At 40.3% G+C, this 24,680-nt stretch overlaps 1 protein-coding gene across 1 annotated transcript in view; it reads left to right on the forward strand.

Annotated features, from left to right (window-relative positions):
* Window positions 1-24,680, forward strand: part of setbp1 (SET binding protein 1) — a 64,450-nt gene that overhangs the window by 31,961 nt on the left and 7,809 nt on the right. The window contains exons 3-6 of the mRNA XM_028457578.1: window positions 17,174-17,538; window positions 18,401-20,296; window positions 20,389-20,596; window positions 20,694-21,747. Coding sequence (XP_028313379.1) covers window positions 17,174-17,538; window positions 18,401-20,296; window positions 20,389-20,596; window positions 20,694-21,747 — 3,523 coding nt within the window. The remainder of the gene's footprint in view (window positions 1-17,173; window positions 17,539-18,400; window positions 20,297-20,388; window positions 20,597-20,693; window positions 21,748-24,680) is intronic.

A 24,680-nucleotide genomic window follows, 5' to 3' on the forward strand; every position in this document is an offset into this window, starting at 1 on the left:
TTCAAAATGTCATGTTGATCTTAAAAATTGAATGTGTTTTCAATCAGTTTGGAGTATAAATAGAATGTGACCCTGACGCGCATGAGCAGAAGAAGTACGTACGGTGTTAACATAAGTAAATACGGAGGCGTCCCGTGTAGGACTGTGTGTTGCGCTGAGAAATTTTCTTTCCAACAGAAGTTAACACTTCATAACTTCAAGGAGACTGAAAAAGAAGAGAGCCAGAATTATTGCTCTAGCCATTTGCTGTGATTGCTGCTCCGTCTTTACAACAGACTGTTTGGATGCGATGATGTGGGAGTCGGATAGAAAGTGCCTCGACCGTCCAGACTGCAGTCGCATTGCAAAAAACGGATATGGATTTAGAACCCCATATCAAAGCGACCTGGGTCGGATGTGAAAAAATTTGAGTTGTGCTGTTTGGACTATGTTTAACAGATCGGATTAAGGTCACATATGGGCAAAAACATTGGATTTGGGTCGCATTTGCACTGTGCACTGTGAACGTAGAGATACTCAACCGCCCCATGATGCATTGCGAGCGGAACGTCCTGGGACCGGCTTCAAGCCAAAAATCAAACATCTCCTTTTCAAAACAAAAGCATCTCTTCCATTAGTTTTTTAACCCTTTTGTAAATAGGGCTCTTGTTTTGAAATGAAGTTTTGTCAGCAGTACAATGGCGGGTCTCCAAAAATCTCAGAAATGTCGGCATGAAATGTGTCTACGTGAGTTTTATGGATCAAATGAGCACATGATGATATTCTACTTGGTCACTTTCTCACTTAAAATGTTTTCAGAACTTTCAAAGGTGACGAATCAACAGAGATATTTAGCCTCAGCGTGCTTCAGGTTTTTGTCATTGTAGGTTCCAAATGCATCTTGGGAAACTTGGAAGTATACTTCAGTGGGAACGGTCACCATCCTAATCATACTTATTGTATATAGCAGATATATAGCAGATAGATAGATATACTCATTGAGTTTGTAGTGCATGGTACAGAGTGTATGCCATTTCCAACACAGCCATATTCTTGCGTTTGTACAGTTGATAGACATTAATTCACCTTTTTTTTTTTTTGGGAATAATAGCTTATAAAAGTTAGATATTGTCCCAAAACATGCATGTGGATATTCCTGTAACCTATTGTATAGGGATGTCCCAACCTAACATTTTTACTTCCAATACGATATCGATATTGCTGCCTTTTATATTGGCCGATTTCGATATCAATCCGATGCAATATCAGCTTGGATCATACTTACTTTTAAGACTTATTTTGTAGTGTGGAATGTTAGACAAGGCTTAATCACGTTTTATTACACAAACTTAGAACAATAGTCAGTAACAGCAGGTTTTATCAAAAACATGATTCAGGAAAAGTGTCTGTTCTCATTCTATTGGATCTAAGTGCTGCATTTGACACTGTAGATCATACAATTTTGGTGCACAGATTGCAAACATGGGTTGGACTAAATGGAAAAGTAATGCAATGGTTTAAGTCCTACTTGGAGGAGCAAAGTTATTTTGTAAGCATTGGAAACTTTGAATCTGATAGATTACCAAAGTCCTGTGGGGTTCCTCAGGGCTCTGTTCTTGGACCTCTTCTGTTTAGTCTTTATATGCTTCCTTTAGGACAAATATTACAGAACTGTAAGGTTGATTATCAGAGCTACGCAGATGACACACAACTATATCTATCACTGAACCCAGATGACTATGGTCCCATTGAGGTGTTGTGTGACTGCTTAGAAACAGTAAACTGCTGTTGCCATGAGAAGAAAACTGACCTATTTATTATTAAACATTAAGAATACACTGAAAATAAATGAGAAGAACCTGAAAAATAACCTCAGTAAAAACAAATGATGAATGATTTTTTTTAATCTCAGTATTTGGTTCTGTCAGCGGCTGGATAGAAGTACTGGAGTGGAGTCTGGAATAGACTGCTTATATCAGAGATTGGAGATGCAGGCTGACATAATACCATATCAATATCAGATCGGGGCACCCCAAATATTGGGGCCTGATATAAATGATATGTCATTTTTAAAAAAAAGAATGTTCATGTTGCGTTTTCCATTTCAGAATGTGGAATCTGCATTTCTTTCTTTTGGTTTTTTGTGATTTAAAAAAATTGGAGTCCCTCCCTACAGTCCTAAATTGAGCAACTCTAAACTTTGAAACTTGAATAGTAGACGATGAAAGAGCCTTCTATATATATTTATTCTTCAGATGTTTGTTTGTCCTTCAATAATTCATTTGACATTTTGGACCTAAAAATTTAAAATTATTTCCAAAGGAGTCATCACAGTTTAGAGAAGATCTGAGCACTTATTTTTGATTTTTATGTCCCATCAACAGACTAATGTTAGGTCATCTGAAACGTACTAAAGTATTGTAGGAGTAAGGCAGTTATTTTTCCTTTGTAATAAACTCATTTTGACCTGGATAGTTGGATCTTTGTAGTAAAATGAATTATTCCTCCAATTTACAAGCTTTAAAGTAGAGAAAACTGAGTGAAGCTGTGCTTGATTTAAATTAATGTTTGTTTCTGCATCACTTTGAATGGAAGCTTCTGCTGAATATGAAGTATTAGTGAACCAAACAGATGATATGAGTAACAATAACACAAATAGTGTTTCCATCTTTCAATGGGTGATGAGTGAGGGAAGCAGTGCCGTTGCAGAGAGGAAGTGTTTAGTCTTCACCCTCCTCTGACTTGAATTACCCATCATTCCACACAGGAAGTCATCCTTTAGGATTTAGAGCTGCTCATTGGCTGGTAATTGTTTCCTGTTGCACAAAAGTGGCATGGTTTGGGTCAAACGGAGAACCGCCAAGCACAACAAGTAGTGACACACATGGTTGTATCCATAAAGACAGGGATGGGAATCACAAAACTGTGATTATAATCTGATCTGAGGGCCACATGATCAACATTCATGTCAGCATTTAGAATAACAACCAATCTTAACATGAATACATTTTTTTTGTGTTTGTGCATGTTTTTCTGTAGTCGTCCTGGGTCGTGTTTGTGTACGTTTGTGGTCATTTTGCATTACTGGACTCATTTTGTACATTTTTGTATATATTTTGTATATTTTTTGGCTTTTTTATAGTCACCTTGGGTGTCTTTGGAGGTTTTTTTTGTGTATTCTTTTCTTTCATTTTGTGTATTTTAGTTGTTTTGCATATTTTTGTTATTTTTATAGTTGTCTTGGGTGATTTGTTCTGTTATTTTGCATGGTTTTGTGGTTATTTTGCATCTCTTTGGTATTTTGTGCATTTCTGTAGTTGTTTTGTATATTTTTTTGTGATTTCTCTTGTCATTTTGGGTGATTTTGTGTATTTCCGGTGTAGTTTTGTATTTTATTCTGTCATTTTGAGTATTTTTGTTGTCAGATTGGGTTTTCGGAGTTCCTTTTTCAAAATTAGATCGAGGGCAGGCCGTGGTCATTATTATTAGGGGCAAACCTGCTTCTTAGAGCTAATCACTGACAGGACACACACATGCTCGTGCTTACACTTTGTGCAGCATGTAAATGTGTCTGTCATTATGGAGCTGGTGAAAGCCTTCAATTGCACAGTAATAACATGCCTCTGTTCAGCCAATCACCAGCTTTTGTTCAAATTGAGTCATCTACTTGTAAGCATGTCTGAAGAGTGTGTGTGACGAAGAGACTACTTAATGTTCAGCTGCTATCTTTAGGTCCTCTTCAAATCTGAAGGATTACTGCTGTGAATGTAGGAGGGAAATCTGTATATTGTTCTTTATGTTTATAGATGAATAGATGTAGATGAATCCAACAGTAAGAGATCATTATCCAGGCCTCCTGAAAATGTTCAGATTTGTATTCTAATTGTTTCGCTACAGATTACATAAATACTCCTACATGTCAGCAGGTAGCATAACAAAGCTACATTGTGGCTGCTACAGTACTTTAGGGCTGTGATTGCAGAAAACAAATGGAAAATACGGAATGCACTTCCTGAAAGGCAAATGGTAATATTGTTATTTTATTTTTTTATTACAAAATTGAAGCAGAAATGACTTCTGCATGTGAAGAATTTCCATGTCATGTTGGAGCCCGATTTTAAATAAAGAGAGAAAAATAAACAGATGGATTACATTCTCTGCTTCAGAACGTGAAATCTGTTTTTTGTGTTCCTTTTGAGTCCCTGAATATTACACATTTGCACACAATTTTTCTTGGTAAACGAGTGGTCAGAGAGACTTAAATGTCAATTGTTGCACAAAATCTGACGTAATATGAGGCGATGTGACGGACTTCACCTTTTTTAAATGGAAATATGACACAGATTAAACTCTCATTGTATGTTTTGGGACATTATCACACATTTTAGTGATATTTTTGACTGAAATAAGTGGTCTAATGTTAGCTTTAGCAAGTATAGCTAACGGCTGGGTGATAACTGAATGTATGAATATGAAATGAATACAATAGTAACTCTATCAATCATATTAACCATGTTTGGCATGACTTTTGGAAGATTAATAACCTGTAATGACGTCTGATAAGAAAACGGAAACAAAACAGAAATGTGTTCATTTGGAATTTTGGAAATTTTGAAAATCAGAAACTCAACATCGCATTATATTTTCAGCACATGGACGCATCTGCCCCACAAAACGTTCGGTAGGATCAAAAAATGTTCCCATTTGCTTCATATGCGCGTTTGAAGTGAAGCCCCGCCCACCAGCGACACATCAAACTCGGTGAGTTTCACTGCCTGCTGAAGCGAGGAGCTGCACTCCTTTTTCTCCTCTCACAAACATAAACCACCAGTGAAAAAAGCTGGTGTGCTATGCTAGCTCAGTGCTACAGAGAGAACTTTTACCTGCTACTACCACCTCCTCGCTGATTCTCCTCCATGCCTAATCCTTCCTAGTCCGGTCCTGGTTTTAAAGGCTGTGTCCTACAGCTCCAGGTGGTCACACACAGCTTCTACTCCATCGTTGAATGGGTGAACAGACCGGTGTCCATGTGAACGGCCAGACGTCATCATCAACAAAGACTCTGATTGGCTTACGTCATGCGAAACAGTCGCAGGAGTTCAATATTTTCAACTCTTGCGAATATGACAAAAAATCGGGAGCGCAATCGCACGGCCGACGCTCCTGACGCGCCGATCGAACCGCACCGCCGCACTGGAAAAATTTCGCCTCTGGGCCGCATCTACAGTGAGCTCTGTAGAGTACTTCTGCTTCCTGGGGACCATCATCACTCAGGACCTCAAGTGGGAGCTGAACATCAGCTCCCTTATCAAAAAAGCTCAGCAGAGGATGTACTTTTTGCGGCAGCTGAAGAAGTTCAGTCTGCCAACAAAGATGATGGTGAACTTCTACAGCTCCATCATCCAGTCCATCCTCTGCTCCTCCATCACCATCTGGTACGCTGCAGCTACGGCCAAGGACAAGGCCAGACTGCAGCGTATCATCCACTCTGCAGAGAAGGTCATCGGCTGCAATCTGCCCTCCCTCCAGGACCTGTACGCCTCCAGGATTTTGAGGCGTGCAGGAAAGATTGTGGCCGACCCCTCCCACCCCGGTCATAAACTGTTTCAATCTCTCCCTTCTGGTAGGAGGTTTCGGTCCATCAGGACCAGAACCTCCAGACACAAAAACAGCTTCTTTCCCTCTGCCACCATCCACATGAACACACCCCAAGTCACCCACTGAACCCCCCCCCCCCCCCACCCGATCACCACCTCCACCAGCTTGATACCTGCTGCACTGTATATATATATATTTATATTTATATTTATCCTATTTATCCTTTATTCTCTATCTATCCTTTATTTATCCCTCATCCTTTATATTTATCATTATTATTATTATTATTGTTGCTGGGTTGTGCTTTGTTGTTCTGTTTTTATTTCTTTTATTTCTTTTTGTTGCTTGTTTTGTGCACCAACCACCAAGTCAAATTCCTTGTACTGTCCTCAAAACTGTACATGGCAAATAAAACATTTCTGATTCTGATTCTGATTCTGATCTATCTATTGACTTTGTATGTAATCGAACATTTCGTGACGCATCCGGTGTGAACGCAGCATTACTCCCCCTCTCTAGGGTGTAACACTGCCCTCTTTTTTATTTATTCTCTCTGATAAAGTTTAGTTTACCCGTCCTTAGGGGAGGGCTGGCGATGGTTTATTTTTTGCAAGAATAAAAGATGCATATCTGTCACAAAACGATCACACAATATGAAGCATTAACCTTCAACAACAAATGCAGACAAAGGGAAAAAGAAATTCAAGGCTATGCTACTGTGTGTAAAATGATTTTGTGTTTTGAAAGCAAACACTGGTGGAAAGTTGGAAAGTACTATGTATAAATGTGAGTTATTGGACAAATAAACTAGTAAATCTCCCTCCTGTGTGTGTGTGTACACTGGGATTGCACGCTCAAGCGTTTGTTTCAGAGACGCAGCATTAGATCAAGATTGGAAGTTTTGAATGGAGCCCAATTCCTAAACTTTCCCACCCAACTAACTTTCCCAGAAGCTGCTTTGTCTGGCACAGATGCCACCAGATCTGAGAGAGGGAATAGCTGGCTGAGGCTGCACACTGAGTGAAAACAGACCTACACACACACACATGCACACACGCACAAACACACACACGAGCACAGGCAGCTGGCCTGATCCCAGTGATCCGCAAACTGTCCCACCTTGACACCCCCTCCTCTATCCTCTCCCCTGCTGTGGGTCTCCCTCGGCACATGAATGGAAGTCTTTATTCCCGGGAGAACTGGTGGGAAGAACGAGGGAATGAGAAACAGGGTTGAGAGGAGGGAGAGAGAGAGAGAAGAAGAGAGAGAGGAGGTCTGAAAGAGTGGCTGCAAGATCAACAAAGTTTTCCCTCCTTTTCTCTGCCCCCCCCCCCGTCCCCTAGTCCACCACGTTTTAAGTGCTGTCGATACAAAGCCCTGTTAGTATTCATGGGGTTTGTTTGCAGTTTGTGTGTGTGTGTGTGTGTGTGTGTGTGTGTTTGTCAGAACTGTCACAAGCACAGATCACAGAGAACCAGCACCCTGAATGAAGCGGAGGGTGGGTGAGTGGGGGGGGACGGGTGGTAGTTCCCAGGGTGGGAATTGTCAGCCTCAGAAAAGAGAAGAAGAAGAAGAAGAAAAGGATGAGGAGGAGGAGGAGGAGGAGGAGGAGGAGGAGGAGGAGGAGGAGGCCAATGGTGTTCAAACTGAGGCGCTGTCCACATGGCAACTGTTCTATAAATTTCTTAATCATAGCGCTAGCATCCGTTAGCATGTGTTTGCAGCAAAGCCACAGGAAGATGAGCAGTTTTTAGTCTTTCTATGGAAGGATTTGGAGGAAAAAGAGTAACTTTGTTAAATTCCTTTTCATCCCTTTTGTTTGCTTGCTTCTTGTTGTTGTACTTCAACACTAAACGAAATTCATGAATCATTTTGCGGGTCTTTTTGTGGTTGTTTTTGGAGTCATTTTGTTGTTTGTTGTGTATTATTCTGTCACTTTGTATGTTTTTTGGAGTCATTTTGTCTATTTTTCAGTCACTTCGTATGCTCTTGGAGTCATTTTGTGTAGGTTTGGTGTTGTTTTTTTCTCATTTTTTAGTAAAATAAGAAGTAATTTTGTGTATTTTTGCTGTTTTGTGTATTCACTTTGTATGTTCTGCATGAGCACAAAACCTTTGTACACCAGCCAATGTGAATTCTGACAGCCAATTTCAATTTAATTTAGTATAGTTTAGTTTTAGTCCTAATGTAGTCATTTTCTTATGTTTTGTATATTTTCATTTTCATCTTGCATGATTTTGGAGTCATTTTGTGTGTTTTTGCTGTTGATTTGTGTATTTTTCCGTCACTTTGTATGTTTTTTGAGTCATTTTTCATAGGTTTTGTACACCATCCAGTGTGAATTCTGACAGCCAATTTTAATTTTGTTTTAGTCTTTTGACTAAAACTCCACTTAGTTTCAGTCCACAATTTAATCATCGACTATTTCAGTTCAAGTTTTAATCAACTAAATAACGTTATAGTTACGATTTTAGTCGACTAAATCTGTTACAGACGTAGTCAACTAAAATGTAAAGCATAAGACTTTATGAATTTTTTAAAGATTCAATTAGCATTGATCAACCTGATATTGGAGGATATTAATGTTTGTAAACACAGACATATTTTCATGTGATCATTCATCTGCTTGGATTTCATGCCATGAGTTTTTATAAGTCGACTAAAATGTCGTCAACACGTGTTTTTCTTTAATTAGTCTCTTTTTGTCAACAAAATGAAGCAATGGTCCTACTGTACAGTGTGATCTATTGCTGTGTTTGGCCTTTTTGTGTGGACGCAGGATCTTTTTAGGATCCTAAATTGTTTTGTAGCAAAAGAGCGAACATGTAACAAGGTGAAACAGAGAAGATTGTATAAATCATCTTGTTTTCAGACGCCTAAACTAGTCGAGGCACCTCTCCTCCTGTTTTTCTGCGGGTCTCCTTCTTCTCCCTCAGTCGCTCTCATTCTTTTCCTAACCGCCCATTCCTCCCCTCCTTCTTCCCATCTTTTCCTCGCCGTTTTTCTCTCTCTCTCCTTCTCTTTGTGTGTCTGTCTGGACAGCTGCCCAGTTCTCTACACAGGCAAAAATGAAACACTCTAACTGCCGGGCGCCGTGCCAAAGAAAAGGCTGTGAAAAAGTATTTGAAGTGTAGCGTGTTTGTGTGCGAGGCTGTGGGCGTGCGTGGACTTTGTGTACATGTTTGTTTGTTACATGTAAACGGTGACTTGGGTGTGTCCGTCAGCATTTAAAATAATGACCAATCAGATTTGTTTTAGTTGTTGTTCTCTTCTGTTATTTTTGTTGTCCTTTCATATATTTTTCTGTCAGTCAGTACATTTTTTGTGTGTTATGAATCATTTTGCGTGTCCTTAAAGTCATTTTTGAGTCTTTTTCTTATGTTGTTTTGTATATTTTTCAGTTATTAGTTTTGCAGTTTTTTTTGTGTATTTTTCTGTCACATCGTTTGTTTGTCGAAGTGATTGCTTTGCAGGTTTGCTGTTTTTTATGTCTTTTCAGTCATTTTCTTATTTTTTTAAGTCATTTTGTGTGTTTTTGCTGTTTTGTATATTTACTTTGGATATTTTTTGGAGTTATGCTGTGTATTTTGCTGTTTTTTTTGTGTATTTTTTGGTCACATTGTATGGTTTTTAAAGTCATTTTATGTACTTTTGCTGTTAGGTGTTTTGTTTCAGTCATTTTGTAAAGTTTTGCTGTTTTCTGTGTATTTTTCGAACTATTTGTGAACTCATTTTGTGCGTTTATTTTGGGGGCCGCATAAATTAGACTGAATGTGGCCCCCGTGCCTGCGGTTACACACGCCTTATGGATAAATTCAGACACACTTTCTGGTGTGCCAATAAATATACGCTGAGTCATTTGCAAAGTGCTTTTCAGGAGGATGATTGCAGCACTTAGTGGCGTATTATTCCTGGCCCGCTGCGCTGTGCTCTGTCTTTATCTGATAGTTACATCACCAAAGGAAAGGAATGTGCTGCTGCATTCAGGTGTTGGACAGGCTTTGTGCTGCTAAATCCTCGTTGCCACAGCGCTGACCTAAAGAGGAGATCTGAGAAATGCTTGTTGACCTCGGTGTGAAATATTCCTGAGTGGAGCCAGGAGAGCCTGAAGGAAAAGGACGGGATCAAATCGATTGGGAACTACGCGTACACAACGCATGCGTCGATACTGTAGGATTATCTGTGTGAGTGGCTGAGCTGCTTCAGGGGTCAGAGTCCATGCTTTTACCAATCACTGCCACTTCCCCCCCCCCCCCGCTGTAGACCAGCAGCAGCATAAAGTTAAGACCAACTGAGAACTGTGAGAAGAGTGGGCAGTGTAGAATACATTATTTATCAGTTTGCTTTAAACTTTAGGAGCGTGACTGATAAACACAAGTAGCAGAGTGATAAAAGAGACAGACAGCGAGTGCAGACGTTTGATGTATTGATTAAGATGAAGTCACGGCTAAGAATAAAAACAAATTGGAAAGGTTTTTATTCAGAGAACAAAGCATCTATTACCATGAACCAGTGCTTATTTTTCATTAAGTGAAAATCAGCCTGTTATTGGAAACGGTTTAGTAGGGAAGTGGAGTAGTGATGATTTTCATGGAGAAAATAAAGAATAAAGTCAAAATGTCAAGATTAAAGTAGAAATTTTGAGATTAAAGTTGAATTTTGGAATTGAAAATTAACTCACAATACAACATCATGATGTAAGTCGAAGGTTTGCTAATGAAGTCGAAGCTGACGAGGGCCGATTCGCCATATACGACAAGAGCGGATCGTGGCCGTCTACAAAAGGCTGTGTATCGATGAATGCGTTAAACCAGGGGTCACCAACCTTTCTGAAACTGAGTTACTTCAAAGGTACTGAGTAATCCAAAGGACGACTGGTTTAATATACACTTCTAAAATACTAAATGTTCACGTTTCACTTTAATTAAAGGATAACAAATGTTTCAACATGCAACACTTTTTTTTCTTAATTCATGCAATTGTTCCATTTGTATTCCATTTCATAGAAAATATTTATGTTCCTATTAACTAGCCACTAACTGGCAACTTTTAACTAATTTTAAAACATGATAAATTTGTACAAATTAACGATTTTGTGTAATTTTAGAAATATTTAGAAAAATCCACTCTGCATTTTTTTAAAAGCACATATCTTATCACAATCTGCAGCATGTCATGCTATTTTTCCACTCATCTCCATTTGTTCTAAGAACCCTAAAAACATAGTATTTGAGGTTTATTTTCTCAAACTCAAAGTTTTAGCCTCTGAAAAATCACTTTCTGAGCAACTCTACACAAACAGGCTGATTTATTCCAACTTATGCATATTCATGAGTGGGCGTGTCTATAGATGGGACACTGACTTCCTCCTCCCCGCACGGTGACGTAGGGCCAGAGGACGGCCCACCCTCCTCCCACCCACTCCGTAGCTGAGCTCATGCTGCTTTATGAACATGAGACAGAGCGTGGGGGCGGGGCGTTCACCGGTACATACATAGACTGTAGAAAATACATACATAGCACTGCGTGAAGGACGCTGAAATGCTCACCTTCATGGGCGTGTCTGCTTACATGTCAATCACGGCAGAAAGCTTCCTGGAGGCGCGGCTTCTCCAGCTCAGTGCCGCGTCAAATTAGTCATCAAAGTGGGAACGCGTCATCAAATTATAGCGAGGTGTTTGGGCTCACCCTGTAGTAAGAAAGGAGTAAATCACCCTCTAACTAATGATTGAGGGAATCAATGAAAAACACACTTTAGACATGTGTATGAAGCCATAATAGACCTTTATGATGTTTAAAGCACAGAAAACTCTATTTAGCGCAACATGGGCTTTTTAACAAAATCCTATCTGCAACACTTAAACAAATTTTCCTCAATGTCTCAGCGGAAAAAAAAAAAACATTTAAAGATGGTTAAATTAATACAAAAACTTATTAAGTGAAGCTCTGACTACATCTGTCACCTGTATTTATCTCTATGAGTTTAAAGCCTGGCAAGTAAACCAGATCATTGGTTAATAGTGTTCTTGTTAGAAAAGGCCTGAGGGTACCTCTTATGGTCCATGTGGAATACCTGGTGCACGCAGGCACCATGTTGGTGACCCCTGCATTAAACTATACTTCGAAGTTGGGTTTAATAACAAAGAGATTATTTCTCTTTTAGATCATGAACACGGCGTTGTAATCTTTTTAAGGACTTTGAAGAGATATTGGCCAAAATGTAATCTGATCAGAAGGAAAAAACAGTCAAATTGAGAAGAGGAGCTGTACGGAAACAGATTAGGTCCAGTTTTGATGGAGACTGTTGTCATACAGTGACTTTATCCTCGTCAGCTTCCGTAGATTTGACTTTATTAGCAAACCTTTGACTTTTATCACAATAGTGTCTTTTGTGTTTATTTTCTAAATTTCGACTTTAATCTTGTATTTTCAACTTTATTCTTCATTTTCCCAAAATTCTTTTATCAAAATTGTCCCTAATCTGCTTCCGTAGTTCAGAGACAAACACGTCTACTACAGGACAGCATAAAGCTGAGGCTGGTGCCAGTAATGCAGCGCTAACGTGAAAGTGAAGGTGTCTGTCTGTTTCTGTCTGTCTATTTCCCTTTCTCCTCTAACCTGAAGCAGCAGGTACGCAGGCACAGGTTAAATGAGAAAGTGTATCAAGTGTCAGTCATCTTATCTGCTCCAAACTTAGTGTCTGTACTCAGAGGTGTATTCCATAAAGGAGGGTTAACAAACTCTGAGTCTATCCATAAACTCTGGGTCAACATACCCCACGATGGAAAACTCTGGGTATCTGATTCCATTACAGCTGGTATGAAGTGGGTCAATCAACCCTGAGTATGTAAACCTTGGGTTACTGATGTGCATGCGCACCACAAAAAGCCATCATCAATGGATCAGAGATTTATTCGAGCTGCCATGGTAACCACCCAGAAAAGAGTGATTTATTCACCCTAATGGGTGAAATAAGCCAGTGTTTGATGAATATGAGCCTGTTCTAAAGGTGCGTTCAGTCTTCAGTGACTATAGTGGCTTAAATCACCCGTAATTAGTCACACTTTTTGGTCACTTCATCACTTTATTACTTCAGTAACGTGACGAGTGGAGAATAATATGAATAAAATGTGTCTGAGGAGACGTGGCAGCAGCATAGGATGTCTGCATAGAGAGTCCTCCTGTTACACTGGATATAAAGACAGTAACTGCCGCTTGATATCGAATCATTTATATTGATTTTTAATGTAATATTGTCGCCAGAGTCATCTCAACGTCCTAAAAAATGTCATAAAGAAACCTTGACGCGGGACACGAACCCGCGATCAATCGCTTTCAAGAGCAGCGTCATAATTCACTGCGCCATCATACCTTCAAAGATGGATGATCTACAGATTTAACTGTATAACAATATAAAACAATAATCGAGTCCTAAAAGTGGATTCATTTAAATTATCATCTCCTTTTTATTATCCACAGGTTTGTATTCAGTGAACTTTACTACAGACGTCAGTAGATGTTTTAATGTAGATCAACCTCTCAGTGTCTTTCACTTAATGATCTACATCTACAATGTTAGAAAGAAAACTACCGTTTACGCAAAAAAAAAAAAAACGTAAAGCAACACAACATTAGTAATGATGTGAACACGTCTGTGGTGTGTGATGTTACTAATGTGTTTCATTAAAGTGTTCAGAAACAGTGTTCAGGTGGGCGGAGCCAGGTAGAAACCCAGGGTTTCTTTGATAAAACCTGCCAGCGACCAGGTTTACTTCACGGACAATGTTGCCATGGTAACATACTCAGAGAAGAACATACCTCGCATTTAGGAATGAGATGCTCAGAGTTTCCCTCATAACAACATAACCCACTTTATGGAATACCCCCCTGGAGTCTCATGCACAGACACACACACATCACCTCTGACAGTTAGGTTTAATAGCTAAATGAGAGCTGCTGTTTTTGTTTAGTCGTTCTCACAGCTAACTTGTTCACGTGTGTGTGCTCTGTTGTGACGTTGTAGTTTTAATTCATTTATTTGTTCAGCAAAAAGCTACTGCAACAAATGTGGAAGATGGATTGCAAACAAATGGACACCTGTGTGTGTGTGTGTGTGTGTGTGTGTGTTGTTTTACATAATTTTATTGCCCATATATTTTTCTGTCATTCTGTACTTTTTTTGTGTCTGTTATGAATCATATTGTGTGTCTTTATAGTTATGTTTGTGTATTTTGTTTTATGTATTTCTCAGTTTTCCGTGTAGTGAAGTCATCTTGCATGTTTATGGAGTCATTCTGTGTAGGTTTGCCGTAGTCATTTTGTATATTTTTCCTTTTGTTTCATGTAATTTTCTGTCAATTTGTATGTTTTCTGGAGTCATTGTGTGTATTTTTGCTGTTGCTTTGTGTATTTTCCAGTCATTTGTTTTTGGAGTCATTTTGCTTTTTTATTTTGTGTATTTTAAGTCATGTTCTTATTTTTTTGAGTCATTTTGTGTATTCTTGCTGTTTTGTGTGTTCATCTTGCGTGTTTATGGAGTCATTTTGTGTAGGTTTGCTGTTTTTTTGTTTTTTCTTATAATTTCTTTTGTCATTTTGTGTAGTTTTGCTTTTGTTTCGTGTCATTTTCTGTCACTTTGTATGTTTTGTTTTTCTAGAGATATTTTCAATTTTTTTTTGCTGTTTTGTGTATTTTTCAGTCATTTTGTTTGTTTTTGGAGTCATTTTGTGTGTGCGTGCGTGCTTGCGTGTGTGTGTGTGTGTGTGTGCATGTTGATCCAAATAAGACAGATTTTGTCCTCATGCATTGGCATTTTTTGTTTCACTGCATGATGCTGGACTCCTGTGAAGCCTTTGAAATGTGGACATTTACTGTAAGAGTGTTTGTGTGTGCGTGCGTGCACGTGCGGCAGTGTTCACGCTGAGAGGCAGGCCTGTGGTTAGGGTACATCTCCCTGCAGCGCAGTAGAACAGTGTCTCATTGCATCACACTGAGCCTGTTAATAACAGGCTAAACCACAAAGGCCATCCGCCGCTCGCTTCCCATCCGTCAACACTACGTGGATTATTCTGCTACGATATGTGCACATGTTCACGTCGAATTACAACACACGCTTATGTTAGCGCAGCTAAACAAGCATGCACAAGTATGCACTGAGTAAAGATCATTCATTTATAGTTTGTAAATATACTTTATGGATTATGTTATGTTGGGACTTACAATCAATTTATTATTTTTTTAAGAAATACATCCATGTCATATTAGTTGCTCATATTTATGGTGTAAGTTTAAGTTTGCCTGAAAAGGCAGGACATGACGTGAAAAGGATCCTTCACTGTTTTTTTTTTTACAAATTTGGCCTTAAATCTTTGAAGATTGATGTCTAACAAAACTAAATATTGTGCACCATATTCTTTTTAAAAATGGGACTACTTTACAGTTTTCGTGATTGATGATGTCACACGGCCCCACTGACTGGAAACATCCCATTGTTTTCTATTGGAGTGAAACATTCATCCAGCATTTTTAGATCATTTAACAGCTTTTTTAGTCAAAATTAAATTTGTGCTGCTTTTGGTTGCTCTGAAAAACAAGGAAAAGTTAAAAATGTCGATGTAAACATTTTTTGTTTACCAAAAGAGGATAAAAACAGTTGTGACCGCTGGGGGGACAGTTCCAACTCTGTCTCTTTACTCTCTGTACTCTCCCTTAAACAGTGCATGGCTGACGCTCTGGTGGCTGAAGTTAGGTGGGATCCTTCCGTTCTGTTCTGAGTTTTTAACTGTCCATTCATTCAGTGCCAGCCATTTTCAAAATTTCTATCCCTGAGTGCCGGCCGTTTTTTGAGCATTTTGACTGATTTTTAAAGAATACAAATATTTTTTTACATAATATTGTGTACTATGACTATCTGAAATCTGACACCAGATTCTGAAAGATTGAAGCCTTTACTTTCATCAGAAAAAAAAAATGTTTCTGGCTTGTTTCGTTCTCCTGTAATCAGCAGTTGAATAGAGCAAGTTTTACACAAATTGCCAGTTTCAGAGAAATCAGGCTTTTTCTAAAAAAAAAATCTGTCAGAGACTTTGAAGCATTTTTTTTTTTTGCTTTATTGAAAACTACAACATCTGAACATTGGTTTCCTTCTAAAAAAATAACAACACAGACAAGGCTTTTGATGGCAAAATTATTATTATTTGCTACACTACAGCTTAGATATTGATGAGGGACCTCCACCAGGGTGTTTTCTAGTAATCTCCGTGAAAAAACGTAGATGACGAGTTTTCTCGTCAATGGCACTGAGCGTTTGGATTTGAAATAACGAGTTATCTCATCAATGGCACTGAGTGAGTTAATTACTCGCTAACTTCCGAAAAAAATATATCTTGGAAATGTGTGATATTTTCCCAAAACATGGAAGTGAGGGTTTTTTCCATGTCAAAGAGACATTTAATGTGATTCTAGAACAGTGGACAGTGATTGGTTTGACTTCATCTTTGTTTCTTCTTTGTTCCCGGTATTCCCCGTGACATTAACTCACTCCACCAGACTTAAAATTTTGGGGATTTTTCTCTGTCAGCCCAAAAAATAAAGTTCCGTCATTGTTTTGCTGCAACTAAGAATGTTTTCTGAACAATTTCAGTCCATTTTGGCCCATTTTCTGCAACTACACTAAACTTGTCATATTTTTTTACCTATTTTCATCACTTTTTCTTGCTATATTTTTGCTCCTTTCAATGCATTTTTCCTACATTACTCCAATTTCTGCCACTTCTCTATTAAATTTCACTTTTCTGCACATTTTCCACTTTCAAGACATTATTGGCACTTATAAACCCTTTCAACCACTTTTCTCACAATTTTTGGTAACTTTTAACCCAATATATTTCTGAGTAAAACAAGGATATACATCTTTACAATGACTTTATACTAGGGTGCAAATAATAATAAACTTCCTGGATAACAGTGGATATTATTCAGATAAATAAATAAACATGGTTATCACAGATTCACAGAACAATGGGCCATCATTTTGCTGACTTTATGGATTTATCCCCCCTTATCGATGGCCCTGTCACCACATGACTGTTCTTGAATGTTTGTCTGTATTCAACCACCTTTAGGTACATTAGGGGACCCCACAACACAGTGGTTAATAATAATTTGTGTAAATTACGACTGTCAGTAAAGATATGAGGCAAAGCCTTGTGATTGTAGGTCAGAAGTGAAGCACCACCTCCACGTTTCACGCTCCGTCCCCTTGGCTATCCCAAAAAGCTTCATCCTTTCCACGGGAATTTAATTGCTCTGTAAACAAGCCTTTGTTGTGTTGTACACCGTCTGCCCATGCACACAAAATTGATTCAGATTTCATTTCTGGTGTACAGTAAAGCGAAAAAATGGTAGAAACAATCCTAAACTTTATATGAGCCAATTAAATAAAGCATCTCTGCATTGTGTTGCATTAAGCTGTAAACTCAGATTGATGTTATGAAGACAGGAAATAGAGATGATCACATTATCATTATCATAGCATTTGTCGTATGATGGCAGCTTGTATTAAGCGGTCTTTGTCTGTCTCCTCTGTCGTCTGCAGACGTACGAGCGCCAGCTGGGAGATCAAACTCCAACCAAGCACCAGCTTCCCACTTCCTTTCTCCCTGCCCACACACAACAAACTCAGCTCACCGTCACCCAAAAAAGCCAGCACCAACATCACCCGCACCCCGTCAGCCCGGACTGGATCACGTCTACAGCACCCTCTGCATCCCCAGCCCAGACTTTGGAGTCCGAGCCAGCCAGAGATTTGGCAGGAGTGGGCAGAAGCTCTTTGCTTGATCTAGCCCAAGCGTTCTCACGCACAGCCACTCAGAGCCCCTCACCTCACAGATCCTCCACTCCAGAGCTGCAGCTGCCAGTGGTTACAGATGCCAGTATCCTCAATCTGACCTCTCTCAGCAGGTAAAAGCTGTGCTTCCCTCTGTTTTATATGTGTCACGTTAGAGAACAAGACAAGCATTGCTTTTGTATTTTCCTCTTTCTCAACCTGTAATCATCTACGATACAAGTAAAAATGATCTGATCTCGTAACTAGGTGGAAGTCAAGTCAATTCAGAAGACAAATAAATGCTTTGCCTTGGTTCTTGTTATTGACCTGGTGTGTCAATCTCATTGCTTACCTCCCATTCAATATCCTTCTGTAATAACAGACAGACAGATAAATAGATAGAACGCATCTAGAAAGATAGATGGAAAGCATATAGAAAGTGTCTCGATAGAAAGTGTCATCTCGATAGACAAAGCATACAGATAGAAAGCGTCAAGATAGATAGATGGAAAGCATATAGATTGAAAGCATCTAGATAGATGGATGGAAAGCCGATAGAAAGTGTCTAGACAAAAAGTGTTTAGATAGATGGAAAGCATCTAGATAGAAAGCATCTAGAGAAATAGATGGAAGCATATAGAAAGAAAGCGTCTAGATAGATGGATGGAAAGTAGATAGAAAGTGTCTAAATAGATGGAAAACATATATATAGAAAGCATCTAGATAGATGGAAAGCATATAGAAAGAGTCTAGATTGAGAGTGTCTAGATAGATTGATAGATAGATGGAAACCATATAGATAAAAAGCATTTAGACAAACAGACAGACAGATGTTTTTGATCTTAAGGATCTTAAGTTGATCTATCCATCAGGAGTTATGTTTTACGATATTCATGATATACATTTTTTTAAATTAAAAATTCCAACTGTGTATTGTGGCTAAAAACAAAATAGACTCTCATATCTCTCTTCTTATATCTATTGATGTCTTTCCAGAGGGAGAGGCTTGCAGGAGGTCAGTGAGCAACTCTTTGGGAACATCAAGAGAAAGTATGGTAGGAAGGACTCCCAGAGAGTGTTTCAAAATCCCCAAGGTGCTGAGACGCTCTGGAGCAGGCAGCCAGAAAAAGGATCAGCAAGCCCATCCACTTCAGAGAAAAGCCATAGACACCGGCAGGAGGAGCAGGTTGAGCAATTCCATGAGGAAAAAGGAGAACGGAGAACGGAGGAAAGAGAGCGACTGATTTCTGGAAGGAAAGGAGACGACGAAGACAGAAGGATTCATATATTAGCAGAAGAAGGGAAAGGAAGAAAAAGGAGGAGGAGGCCATCTTTGGACAATTCCTTCTCTGTGGTAGAGCAAACCGATCAGCTTTTAGACACAGCCATTACAGACAAACACCCCCCTGGACTTCCAGAACCTAAAGCAGGACATAAGCTGGAAACACACAAAAGTGATTCTAGAGTCACCATGCTAGCAGATGTTTGTGGAGAGAGGATAGAGAGAGTTGATAAACGTGAAAAAGAAGATAAGGCAGACCATGGAGCAGAGACTGGGACAAGTGGACCCAATCTAGAGTCAGACAAGTCCAAGAAGAACTCTGCCAGCCGCATGAAGCTCAGCACGGAGACCCTGAAGCTGAGAGAGCCTTCCTACAATCATGTTCATAAGCCCAGTCTGAACATGAACACCAGACTCCCCAGTCCTAATCCAAGCCCCAGCCCAAGGGGTAGCATTAGTCCAGCTCCCAGCCCCAAACCGAGGGCTAATATCAGCCCAAGCCCAAGATCCAGGATGGACCTTAGTCCTAGTCCTAGCCACAGCACCAGCTCTACAGCCAGCTTCAGACCATCCAAGGTCACTGATAGATGGTCTTACTTAAAAGCTAAAAGCCATGCTAGCCTCACATCACCACAGAGGGACAGCCTGGGCAGTGCCTCCACCCTAGCTGATCCACCGTCCGCTTTTCCCATTACCCCGTCTAGTCCACTCTACACAAACACAGACAGTCTGACTGTCCACACTCCCATCAAGAGAAAACGGGGACGTCCAAAGAAACAGCCACTCCTCACTGTGGAGACCATTCATGAAGGCACTTCCACGTCTCCACCGAGCCCGCTGGCCCAGGAAGCCACAGTTGGTGTGAACTGCAGACAAAAGACACATATAGTCAACACATTAACGCAAACAGCGTCGTCCATAAACAATGCCAGCTCCAAACTGAAGCGCGGCCGAGGTAATCCCGGACAAATAAATAAGACAAAGCTTGGAAAAATGCAGAGCATCCTGAATGAGATTCTTTCAAGTTCCAGTCAGAACGGCACACTGGGCTTGAAGTCACCTTCTGTCCCTGTTTCATCCGCAATGAGCGCAATGGCATCAACTATCGAGGCTCGCTTTGGAAAACAAATAAATGTTAGCAAAAGAGGGACTATCTACATTGGGAAGAAGAGGGGGCGAAAACCCAGAGTGGGGAACCAGTCCCCCAACCCTCCCAAAATCACCAAGGACAAGCCACTGATTCCTCTCGCCACAAGTAGTCTCTACGATAGCTCTGCAGTGCCTTCCACGACCTCATCGCCCAGCTCCAGTGGCCTGTCTATCAGATCCAGCATGTCAGAGGCCACGATGCCCAATCTGCAGCCGATCTCAGCTCTCCCCACTAAACCGCTGGGCAGGAGCTTTCTCTCAGGAGGCTGGAAACTGTCTCCTCCTCGTCTTTTGGCTAATTCTCCATCTCACCTGTCAGAGGGTGCCTCAGTGAAGGAAGTCACTCTATCCCCCATCAGTGAGTCCCACAGTGAGGAGACTATCCCAAGTGACAGTGGGATTGGAACAGACAACAACAGCACCTCGGATCAAACTGAGAAGGGTCACGCCTCCCGACGCAGGTTCAGTACAGATAACGTACCTTCTTTCCTTATATCATGAAGGGTTGTTTGCAGATTGCATTAAAATGTGTGTATTTGTCATTCTTAACCAGGTACTCATTTGATCTATGCGGCTTTGAGACTCCAGAAGCAGCAACTGTGGACGTGTCCAACAGAAGTAACCGAGCACGTTGTGAACGACAGGTTGCCGCCGTTGACAACTTCCTGTCCCAACAAGAGAAGAAGCAGAAACATCATCGACGGAAGAGGAAGTGCCTACAAAGTCGCGATCATCTTCATTTTCTCTCTGAACTAGAAGAGGTGAGAAACAAACATGAATTGAGTTTTTCTTCACAAGCACTCATGAGGGAGCGTTTTGTTTTTATTTAATTTTGTTCCGTATTCATCCTTGTTGCAGGTTGTGGTAAAGCTTCAGCAGCTTCGAGTATCTCACAGACGATTCACCTGCTTCCCACAGCATCCTTATCCTTCTATTTTCCGCCTCAACTTCCATCATTATTACCCTATTACGTACGACTCCTACTCCTGTGACTCGGGCTCTTACCTTCGGAGGAACGCTGACCTTAAAGCCAAGAGGAGACGCGGTCGCCCAGCTAAAGCCAGCGAGCCAATCACGTCAAAGCTGCCCTATGTTCAAGGATACGGTTATCCGTTAGCAGGGGATAATTACTATGCAGCACCTTATGCCATGCCTTACGCAGCTCCTCTAAGCCTGGGCTACTTTCCCCCTGCTCCCCCGTTTTACCTTCCCCACCACTCACTAGGCCCTGCCCCTCCATCTCCCTTCATGAGGCCTGCTGTCCCTCCTCCCAAGGCTTTTCACCCCAGTGGACTGTCTAAGCTTCAGCAGGGTGGCAAGCTCGGTCCACTTCAGGGCCCCTCTGTCCGAGGAGAGGGCTTAGCACACCTCGGCAGTGCCAGCACTGCTGGTCTTTCTGGGGTTCGTCTCCATAAGAGGAAGCACAAGCATAAACATAAGCACAAGGACGAACCCTTACTTTCACAGCGAGACCGGCAGGAGTTGGGTGGACTGTTCAGTGGAGCAAAGAGCAATGCACGTCTCAGCATGCTGACTGAGAGGAGAGACTTGTCCAGTCAGGGGTCCGCAAACCATCTGGATAAACAAAGGGGCATTGCTAGCCACACGAGCATGGGATCCAACTTGGGGATCTTTGACACGGACCAGATCTCGACACGCCCTCTATCTGATAACCAGTTCCTCTCCCGTCAAAGTGGACAGCCAATAAATAGCTTCATCAAAAGCTACAGTAGCCAATCGCAGAGAGCAGAAACTGCTTCTGGCCTGTTTTTCGGGTCACAGGTGGACCAGTGTGGTGGAAGAAACAGGAGGACGAGGCTGGATGTTTTCGGAGATCAGGGCATGATGTCATTCCAATCCGCCAGGCAGGAGCCTGAACAGACGAATCAGTGTTCAAGTCCATCACTCAAAGGTAGGAGATGTTGTTTTTGTTCTTGTGTTTATTTACACAGCAGCATTCATAATCATAAAGTCTGACAGGAGGAAGTCTTCCTCCTTTGACAGTGTAGTAAATGGCATACTTATGGCTGTTGTAAATCACTTTCAGCTGCTTGGGCAAGTTAAGTTTGTTTCTTTAAAACCACTTTATGTCTAGCAAAACAAACTGTGGGTGCCTTAAAGAAACTCCTCTGAGGTGGAGTGTTCCTAGAGACAAATTAAACTTTTTATGCACTCTAATTCTAACTTTTGATAAGATGAGTGATGTTTAAGGTTCTAACTTTTATATCTTAATTCGTAAAGCAACTGTGGGTAACTGAATCATGGACTTCATCGAATAATGAGAGAAAATTATAAAATAATGAGAACACTTGTATGTGAATAGAAGTCATTGGTAATTATAACCAGCCTCATGAATAGCTGTTCTTTTATAGTGCCCTGTGTGTGTATGCTGAAACATCGCCTTGTTATACAGATCCGGTGGCTTTGAACATCCACAATGTAACTCACAATTATTTGTGCTATTGTAGAGCCTCACATTTTTAGTTGTAAAATGTCTCCAATTTTGTTTCAGTTGACCCCTTTCCAATTTATTTCTGTTTCATCGTCTTTCTCTAATCTATTAAACATCCCAAAATTAGACCATTAGACCACCTGTGTCACGGAAAAAATTATGGTGTAAGTCTGTGATATTGACCCAAATATTGTTGATGAGGGTTCAGTCCTTGTCGTATCGCTGTCTACAATTTCAGAAGGTCAAGTCCATCATGTTGTCATATTTTGGAGAGATACTAATTGTGAGAACATGCAAAATACAAATATATAAAAGTAATAATATTGGTATTTCCGAATTAGAATTCTGTATTTTTTGTCTGTTTTCTGCAATTGCGGAAAATAAGACGCCCTGTATGACGTGCTTACATGGCATTTTCAGGGGTGAAGCAGCAATTTTAAAAGTGAGAGCGTTCTAAGGGTAGGCAATCGTCGACTCCCACTTTAGTTTACTAAAACTATGATAAAGCTGTTATTAAGTCAGTGATACTCAACGTGTGGCTCTTGTCTTCATTTTATGTATCATTATATTATTATTTCCCCAGAAAACCCTAAAAGGGGAAACTTTTTAACCCCTTTTTTAGTTTTTTCTTTGGCCATTTTGCAGCTTCCTTTGTCACATTTTTGCCCCTTTTCCAAAAAAATTTACACTTTTTTTTTTTTCTTCAGATTTTAGCGTTTCAATAAATTTTTATCCAATTTCTTCAGCCATTTTCTTTTTCATCCAAAATAGCAAACTTTGCCCAATAAATTACACTTGATTCCTTTTTTCCTAGATTTTGCCCTTTTTTTGTTCCACATTTTTTCACTATTGTTTGCCACATTTTGCTTATTTAAGCTACTTTTTGCCTTTACATTTTTTGCCACTATTTACTGCTTTTGGCCCATTTTAGTTAGTTTTCACTCTTTTTTCCACATTTCTGTCACTTTTGGATACATTTTTGCCACCTCTTACTAATTTTTTGTCACTTTACTTGTATTTTACGCATCGCTGTTGACTTCTTGGAACAGCAGCTTCTTCATATGAATGGCTGTGATTGGCTTGATCATCATTCAATCAATCTAACTGAACCAATACATTTTCAACAATGAATCCTTCTTTGAAAAGTCAGGCAGATGAATTTTTGTTTTTATGAAAGTGCGGGTTTTGCATCCCTCACGGGTGAGACGCGCCTGCGTGACTTTGACCCAAGAATTAAAGAAAACTCACATTTATTATTACCGTAGCCATTTCTGCTTTGAACTAAAATAAATACAGTAGTCCCACATGTATCGCGGGGGTTACGTTCTAAATATAACCCGCAATAGGCAAAATCGAAGTAGTCAGCTTTATTTTTACACGTAATAATAATTTAATTATTATTTAATTATTACATGTTTTAAGGCTGTAAAACCCCTCATCACACACTTTATACACTTTTCTCAGACAGGAATGAACATTTATCTCTTGTTTAAACTCTCTCAAAGTTCAAACGTTCGTAGATTTTAAAACATACAGCACTTCAGAGTCACACTGCTAGCGATCAGACATTGATGCCGAACGCATTCAGAGTCTTTGTTGACGATGATGTCACGTCAACATAGACACCAGTCTGTTCACCCATTCAACCATGGAGTAGAAGCTGTGTGTGACCACCTGGAGCTGTATGACACGGCCTTTATAACCAGGACCGGACTAGGAAGGATTAGGCATGGAGGAGAATCAGTGAGGAGGTGGTAGTAGCAGGTCTCTGTAGCACTGAGCTAGCATAGCATTAGCTGCTAATCACACCGGCTTTTTTCACTGGTGGTTTATGTTTATGAGAGGAGAAAAAGGAGCACAGCTCCTCTCTTCAGTAGGCAGTGAAACTCACAGAGTTGGATGTGTCGCTGGTGGGTGAACGCAGCTTTAGCCAATCAGGACGCAGAACACAATGCGCATTCATACGCTGTTAAAAATATGCATCCAAAATTGCACTGTAAAAAAATCTGCGAAACACCAAGGTGAAAGGTGAACCGTGATATACCGAGGGACAACTGTAATTCTATGTTCCTTCCTGATTGTGTACTAATGCTATTAATGGGTTTATCCCAGCTGTAAAGGCTAAATAACTTACCAAGCTACTTTGTTTTCCTAAAGACTTCACGCACAGCCTCATTGGGACACAAAGCAGACAGCACAGCATCACCCTGAATGCTCACCTCCATGCTTTTGTGTGTTTTGGAACATTGTGTGATATGCTGTCTTTGAGCACATCTGGCTGGGGATAAAGAGAAGGTAATGCATGGATGGAGATGACTATAATTCAACAATCTCTCTTCGTCCTCCTCCACCAGCTCTCCCCTAACCCCCCCCATCTCCTTTTCCCCTGCCAA

This window comes from Gouania willdenowi, chromosome 9 (assembly GCF_900634775.1).
Source record: "Gouania willdenowi chromosome 9, fGouWil2.1, whole genome shotgun sequence".
Taxonomy (NCBI): Eukaryota; Metazoa; Chordata; class Actinopteri; order Blenniiformes; family Gobiesocidae; genus Gouania; species Gouania willdenowi.